This window comes from Daktulosphaira vitifoliae, unplaced genomic scaffold, assembly GCF_025091365.1.
Source record: "Daktulosphaira vitifoliae isolate Bord-2020 unplaced genomic scaffold, ASM2509136v1 Scaffold_5, whole genome shotgun sequence".
In the NCBI taxonomy this organism is placed as follows: domain Eukaryota; kingdom Metazoa; phylum Arthropoda; class Insecta; order Hemiptera; family Phylloxeridae; genus Daktulosphaira; species Daktulosphaira vitifoliae.
In genome coordinates, this window is record NW_026099576.1 from 2,001,405 (window position 1) to 2,009,260 (window position 7,856).

At 25.1% G+C, this 7,856-nt stretch overlaps 2 protein-coding genes across 5 annotated transcripts in view; one reads left to right on the forward strand and one right to left on the reverse strand.

Annotated features, from left to right (window-relative positions):
- Positions 1-2,950: 2,950 nt before the first annotated feature.
- On the forward strand, positions 2,951-3,990 carry LOC126908365 (NADH dehydrogenase [ubiquinone] 1 alpha subcomplex assembly factor 2). The gene has a single exon (XM_050690366.1). It carries the CDS (start codon positions 3,242-3,244, stop codon positions 3,674-3,676), a length of 435 nt encoding a protein of 144 aa, XP_050546323.1. The 5' UTR covers positions 2,951-3,241; the 3' UTR covers positions 3,677-3,990.
- A 124-nt stretch (positions 3,991-4,114) lies between these two features.
- LOC126908335 (poly(U)-binding-splicing factor half pint) overlaps positions 4,115-7,856 on the reverse strand; it is a 23,581-nt gene continuing 19,839 nt past the window's right edge. For all 4 annotated transcript variants that reach the window (XM_050690310.1, XM_050690311.1, XM_050690312.1 and 1 more), the window contains 3 exons: positions 6,689-6,774; positions 6,516-6,625; positions 4,115-4,318 (listed from right to left, as the gene is read on the reverse strand). In XM_050690310.1, the coding sequence (XP_050546267.1) occupies positions 4,209-4,318; positions 6,516-6,625; positions 6,689-6,774 (306 nt within the window). In that variant the 3' untranslated portion in view covers positions 4,115-4,208. The remainder of the gene's footprint in view (positions 4,319-6,515; positions 6,626-6,688; positions 6,775-7,856) is intronic.

A 7,856-nucleotide genomic window follows, 5' to 3' on the forward strand; every position in this document is an offset into this window, starting at 1 on the left:
AATTTTTAATGCACAAAAGTAAATCTTTACAAATATATTCAATCAATTTCTTTCCTTTTATAATAAGTAAAACAAATTAAAAATAAAACAATTATCAATAAAAGATGTACCAATATATATATTGGTGTTAATAATATTGTAAATAAGTAAACGTGTTTATTAACAATAAAAACAATATACGATTCAAAGTCAATATATATATTATATTATTAATGAATAATATGTTCGGTTCACTGTCTTCAATAAAAAAAAGTCATATTTTAATGTTTACTACACTATTAAAAAATCAAAATTTTTTTATTCCTACTGATCATCCTTTGATAGTGGACTTTATTTATTTTTTGATATAAGGACATATTTTTATTTCAACATATGGGAGTATAATATAGTATATTGTCTTTAAAGCAGGAAGTAAAACATTTTATTTAACATCGTAATGTTTTCTATAACTGTTACATAATTGTAAGATCCTATATTAGATAATTCTAAGTAAAGGTATAAGAATATTCTCATTAAAAAACGGTTGGGTCTCTATACGACACGTTCTTGGTAATGTCTTAACGAATAATTTGTGCTGGTAAAAGTTAAGACTCAAAAGTTTTGTTTATTTACAAAGCTAAAAGATAGTGTTGTTAGAGATACAACTTTGTTGTATCTCCAATTGACATTGATACAACAGGTTTAAAATATTTTATGTGAGCATTTTGTAAAAAAAACCCAGCACAGTGGGGTGGCGGCACAGTGGGGTCGTGGCATAGTTGGGTCCAGTATCGATGATATCTGACAGTGATTAAAATCACTATCATAAGAAACGCTTCGATGCAAATCTGTAGATAGGTGTTTAATTTTAAAAAAAAATTTATCAAAAAAGTAGGTCAAGTGAGAGCTGAGAAAATAAATGATAGCTACAAAAAAAAACCACATAGTAAAATAATATTAATATGAATTTCTTCTCACGAGAGGAGACTACAGTAATGGGATCCTTGATATTTATTGAAGTTATTGAATCTAAATGAGATAAAAATCAAATGAGTTAAACATTTTTTTCTAACTCAAAAAGAATTAAGAAAAAATTCAGTGCCACAGGCATGAAAGACCCAAGTGTTACCGTCTCAGTAACCGTACGTCTCATTCGTCACTTAATAAAAATGGAAATTTAGCTAGTTCAAATTTTAAAGTTATTTTTCTCGACTTCAAAGAAACAAAAAAATTTAAATATGTTTAATTTTTTATACTATGTCAATTAGATTGATATAATATTTACGAAAATCAGTGTAATCCTCTTATAATAAAATAAAATACAAAACCAAGAATTTTAATACAAAAATAGTATATTTTTGAAAACGGTAGCTATTTTCACCATGAAGACAAAATAAAGTCCGAAATTTTTCTTTTTAATATTAAAGTATATTACATAAGCTTTAATTTAAGATATATATAAAAGTGTCAGTATTTCCGGAACACTTTCAAAAATTAAGTTGAAAAAGTTCTACTTTCTATATGCATTTTTTAGATTTGAAGCCTCCCCGTATATAGAGTGATTTTTTTATCATAACCCACATAATTACTTACAGAATAATAATAATTAAAAAATTTTTTTTTATTATTATCTTTAGTTACACATTATTCTTGAATTATTAACTATGTAATACTTTTTAAGTTCATCCCTTATACCTGGTAAGGGTGTCAACTTTGTTTTTTTAAATGGTAACACATATTTTTAATTTAATAAAATGTTTGAGTTTTTAATTCAATAATAAATGGCATTTGAATTTTTAATAAAACTTAATTTATTTATTAGCAGGTACACAGCATTGTTATTATCAATGATAGTAAGGTACATTGTTGTGAGTTTATAAATACACTAACTGTATTGTATAAAGTACATCTAATGATAGTCATAATTAATAATAAACAATCCGTGACTGTGATAGCAATATCATAAAAACCATTATTAGATATATAGATTTATAATTTTTTTAATTAACTATGTACGGGTGTATTGTTTAAGGGGAAGTGTTGATATTATTAAACAACACACTGGGTACAGTAATATTATTTATGATAACAGTTTAATGTATTTTTACTTATGTTAGTATAGTACAAGGTCAAAGGGACACATTCCTTTTACGATTATGTTGTTTTACTCAATGCAGCCTATTGTATACATGTTTACAGTTTTGTCGTAGTTTCACCGTCTATCGAGTAAAGTGACCCGTTGCCGTTGTACATCTCTTATATTATATGTTTTGATATTTTATATTAAATACTATTATATTACGAATAATTTCTAAATCTTTTAATTACATAACCTATTCCATTCAACAAGATGTATACGAATAAATAGTATTTATAATAAAAAAATTGTATTGATCCATACATTTCTCAAAAGGTTATAGCATTAAAAAGTTAAAAATATAAAAAAGAATTTTTTTACAAAAATCGTACGTTTTAGCTTCGATGCGAAGCTGAGAAGGTATTGGTTTTACTATGATATGTTTTTTTTTTTTTGTGGCTGTTACCATTTTACTCAGCTCTCACTGAACTGATTTCTTTCAACGATACGTCAAAAGATCACTAATCGTATCTTGACGCAAACATTACCCTCAATAATTGACAAAAATTAATAAATATCAATAAACGGCTATTACCCAAATATCAATAAGCCGAACAATTGAGTTATTATTAAATATTTAATAGTTTTAGAAAGGATATATAGCGCTTTCTCTAAAGGTATAATTTAACAAAAGTTCTTGCCAATTGTATGATTTCTGTAGCCTATCCATATATATGTAATCTATGCTACCACAGATAAGATAAGAATTTTATCTATCTGTGATAAATCCAAAAAAAATTACGGGCTTGATCATAAAATTATATTTATCATTACGTCAATTAAAAATCAAATAGTTTTTTTTGTTTAAAAATATAATATAAAGTTTACGGAGCTTTTTCAAAATAATGATTTATTTTTATCAATTGTTATTAACTTGTGTTAAGTATTTTAGTGGATTAATCCGACATGGCACCTAAGTTAATAGATAAAAGAGACACGGTTCAGGATTAGAACCCGTGACCAAAGGTATCGTCGAGACAAACATTACCACTAGGCCACCGTACACTTTTGTTTCAGAATCGGATACACTTTCATTTAAGTTGATAACGTGATATGTGGCTGAGGTAAACACTTATCAAATCACTTTATTGATTTAGTAAATTAAAAGTTTTATGAATATTTAAAATGCCTCCTAAAGAGAGGCGTTTGTGGAAAATAGTATTTAACAATTTTTTAAATTCTTTAAAGTCTAAACCAATTGAAAGACCTATAGGAGTTGATGAACAGGGAAATAAGTATTTCGAAATCCCAGCTGATCCTAGAGGAGGTCGTCGTTTACCTAAAAGATGGTTTGTACCAATAAATGAAGAAATTGGCGTACCAACACCTGAATGGTCACAATGGTTAAGAGGACGACGAATACAACCACCAACCATTGAAGAAATAGAACATAATAAATTAATATGTGAAATGAAAAAAGTCAATGCTAAAAATATTGCAAATAAATTTAACCTTGCAAATTCTACAGAAAACAACTCTACTAATAACTCAAAAGGATTTCCTGATCTTTCAGACAAATTTGAAAGGCAACCGGGACATGATTCTCAAAAAAGAAATTAGGTCTAATGTATTTTATTAAACTGAGGTATGAATTTATATTTAACATTAATGTCATATTATTATTTTAGTTATGTTAAGTTAACCTTATACATAAAATAATAAAGTTATTTAATTGTATTCTAGATTATACAAATTATTTTGTACACTTTAATTTTCTAAATTGAACTTTTTAGATACAATTGCAATAATTTAAATTGAGTAACCCTGGAAATTGACTTTTGTAATGTAGTAATAATAATTAGTAATGTAATTTATTTTCTGTATATTATATTAAAATGATAGACTGTTATAAATGCATAATACTTGTCTTGGGTTATACATTGTGTATAAAGTCTTATTTTTTCTGAAAACTTATTTTACTTATTCAATAATTATTTTAAATAAAATGTATTTATTAAAAATAGATAGATGTATATATATTTTTATATAATAATATACTTATTACAATTATTCTTTATTGATGCATGTAAAGAACTTAACACTAGTAGTATAATATAAAATTTACAAAATATAATATCCTTGATACAAAATTTTAACCAGAAAAATCACTATGGTTAAATAAAGCTTGGTCATAAAGTTCTGCTTTAACTAAACGTCCACCAAAAAATCGGCCATTCAGAGAATCGCAAGCTTTTTCAGCTTCTGAAAAAAACAAATTTGATTATTATTTTTTTTTTTTTAAATTAATTGGATTACTTGAATATCAATTTTTCTATTTAAAATAATAATATGAATAACTAAATACTAATTTGTATTATCTGAAGCAAGCAATGAAAATGCTTAAGTTTTGAAAGTTAATTAGTTAAATTGTGACATGATTAGTAAGTAAGATATTGCATGATCATCATAATATTCCATTTTAAGTTTTTGTGATTACTTGGAAAGATGACTACATTGGCTTTGTAAAATTGTAGCAAATTTTTTCCAAGTCCATTTTATAACAATAGATATAAAATATTAAGTTAAATAATACATGTTTTTGTATTATTAGGAGGGTATATTGACGTAGTTGATTTTTGTAAGTTTTTAAAAGAATGTAATTTTTATACATACTTAATCCCCGTCCATCTTCTTTTTGGTCTTTCTCTACTTCTTTTTCCTTCAACATTCATTTCTATAACTATTCTTACAGCTTCCGATTCTTCTCTCCTCATAACATGACCAAACTATCAAAGTCTATTTTTTCTCATCTTATCCACGATTGACGCTACACCTATACTCCCTCTTATATGTTTGTTCCTTATCCTATCTTCTCTAGTCACTCCACTTATCCATCTAAGCATTCTCATCTCTGCTACACTCATTCTTTACTCTATTTTCTTATCAACCGCCCAACACTCTGAACCATACATCATAGCTGATCTCAATACAGTCTTATAAAATATTAACCTTTCATTCATTTTCATATAGGTGTAATTTTTTTAAATTTAAATAAATGCCTTGGAAACAGCATTTTTTGCCAATTTGAAGTGCATATTCGTTTGCTAATTCACATGAATTAGCAAACATATACGCATATACACGAACACACACATGCATATACAAATGTATAAACACATGAATAGTACATAAACATATGTGCCTTAATCATTACTTTTGAGGATATGATTGATTTTAAGAAAAACATATTTAAAAGAAATTTTTAGACAGTTTATCTTAAAGTATTAAAACATTTTGCTTTGATAATGATATTAATAAAAATTTATGTACACTGTTTTTTATAACTATAACAGCTAAAAAATATATTTTACTATAATGCTTATAGCTAAAAATAGTTTTATTAAAAATAATTTTTATAAAAATCAATATTACTTTTGATAAGTTAAAAATAATATTTATTAAAGAGCGAGTTCTTTTCAATATTATTGTTCATTTAATGATTATTCAAATTTACATTGTATAATATACAATAATTATTTTAACAGTGAGGGTCATATTTGAATTTAAAGCATAAGTGTAACTTTATAATTCAGTTTTATTCAAAATTCTTTGATAGATAGGTGCCTAGATAGTTAAACAAATAAGTAGCACTTAAATTTTTAACTTTTTAAAATATTGAGAAAATGAAAATGCTAGTATAGTGAAGATGAATAAAACAATTACTTTTGTGAGATATTTCATATAAATTTATTCTTATAGCTTTTAAATTTTAAAAACAAATATAATTTATTAAAATATTGACAAACTATATTTGTTTTTTTATTTAATTTTAACAAATAAAAAATTTTTTTAGTGAAAAAAAATTTAATTTGAACTAATTTTGTCATTTTAATGTAACAATTAAATTCTATTTCTGTATATTTAAATGTAACCCACAGTTGGGGTTGGGGTATTCATCAAATATTATGAATATTTTGTTTACTTTAAGAGCTTTCAAAATAAAAAATATTTGGTTGTTGAGTTATAAACTGATATAAAAACATACAGAAACATTTAAATTACAATTAAAAAATTATCTTAAAATAAAACCATGAAAAATAAAATCTCTATATGAATTATATAGCAAGTTTTATCTATTTTTTTTATTTAAAAGCTTTAGAAGCTATGTAATTAGTTAGAGCATAGGGCTATCCAAAGATATTGTTGTGGGAGCAGAGGGTACCACACCTCGACTTTGTAAAATTTAAATGTATTTAGTCAGCAATTTATTAATATAAGAGAAATTCTGATGTTCATAATTCATTAAAATTTAAGTAAAAAGTTATATTTTGTGGAATTATAAAATACAAAATGATTATAAAAATTGATCAAGCAATAAGCCAAAAGAAGATCAACTACCATTTCCTCTGTGGATACCTATAATTTTTATAAAAACTACAAAATTGATTTTAAAAAATACCTGGCATCTGTGTAAACTCAACAAATATTTTTACAATGGTATCAGAGTCATCATCTTCAATATCAGATTGTTTTTCTTTGTAAATTATAACTCTTTCAACAATGCCATATCTACCAACATTAAAGATAAGTTATAAAAACAATTTAGACCTTATTTAAATATATGTTACATACTTGCTACATTCATCTTGAATTTCTTCTTGAAGGCTATCATCAACATCTTCAACACCAACCATATTTCTTAAAATAACAACTCTACTCTATAAGCAATAACAATTTCTTAACACATAAAAGTATGGAAAATTTACGATAGTCTTTTAATATATATAATTTAAAAATTATACTTTTATACCTCATAAATATATATTTCAATATTTAATTACAAAATAAAAAAACCCAGCACAGGGGGGTCGCGGCACAGTGGTGACGTGGCATAGTTGGATCAAGTATAATGATATCTGACAGTGATTAAAATCACTATCAAAAAAAAGTGAAAAAGTTGTCATTATAAATCCCCCCTTGTGGGCAGGTTAAGGGTTAAATTTATGAAAAAAATATACCAAATGAAAGGTAAAGACATCATGCATCTACAAAAAAAAGAATTATATTGATATGTTCATTTTTGAAAAAGTTATGGCACTTTTAAGTAAAAAAAATTGAAAAAATTTCGAAAATTAGCGATTTTTAAATTTGTAATTTTTTTGGAGGTTTCCCCCTTTTACGGGGAACGAGGGAATTTTTTTCAATTTTTAAGGGTAATGTCTTCGACTAGATACGATTTGTGATCTTTTGACGTATCATTGAAAGAAATCGGTTCGGTCAGAGCTGAGAAAAAGTGGTAACAGACACAAAAAAAAAAAAACACATCTTAGTAAAACCAATACCTTCTCAGCTTCGCATCGAAGCTAAAATGTAAAAAAATGATTAGTTTTTTTTCTATAAACCTTTATACAGAGTGATTTTTTTATCATAACCCACTCAATTACTTACAGCAGAATAATAATAATTTAAAAAATTTTTTTTTATTATTATCTTTAGTTACACATTATTCTTGAATTATTAACTATGTAATACTTTTTAAGTTCATCCCTTATACCTGGTAAGGGTGTCAACTTTGTTTTTTTAAATGGTAACACATATTTTTAATTTAATAAAATGTTTGAGTTTTTAATTCAATAATAAATGGAATTTGAATTTTTAATAAAACTTAATTTGTTTATTAGCAGGTACACAGCATTGTTATAATTCAAATGCCATTTATTATTGAATTAAAAACTCAAACATTTTATTAAATTAAAAATATGTGTTACCATTTAAAAAAACAAAGTTGACACCCTTACCA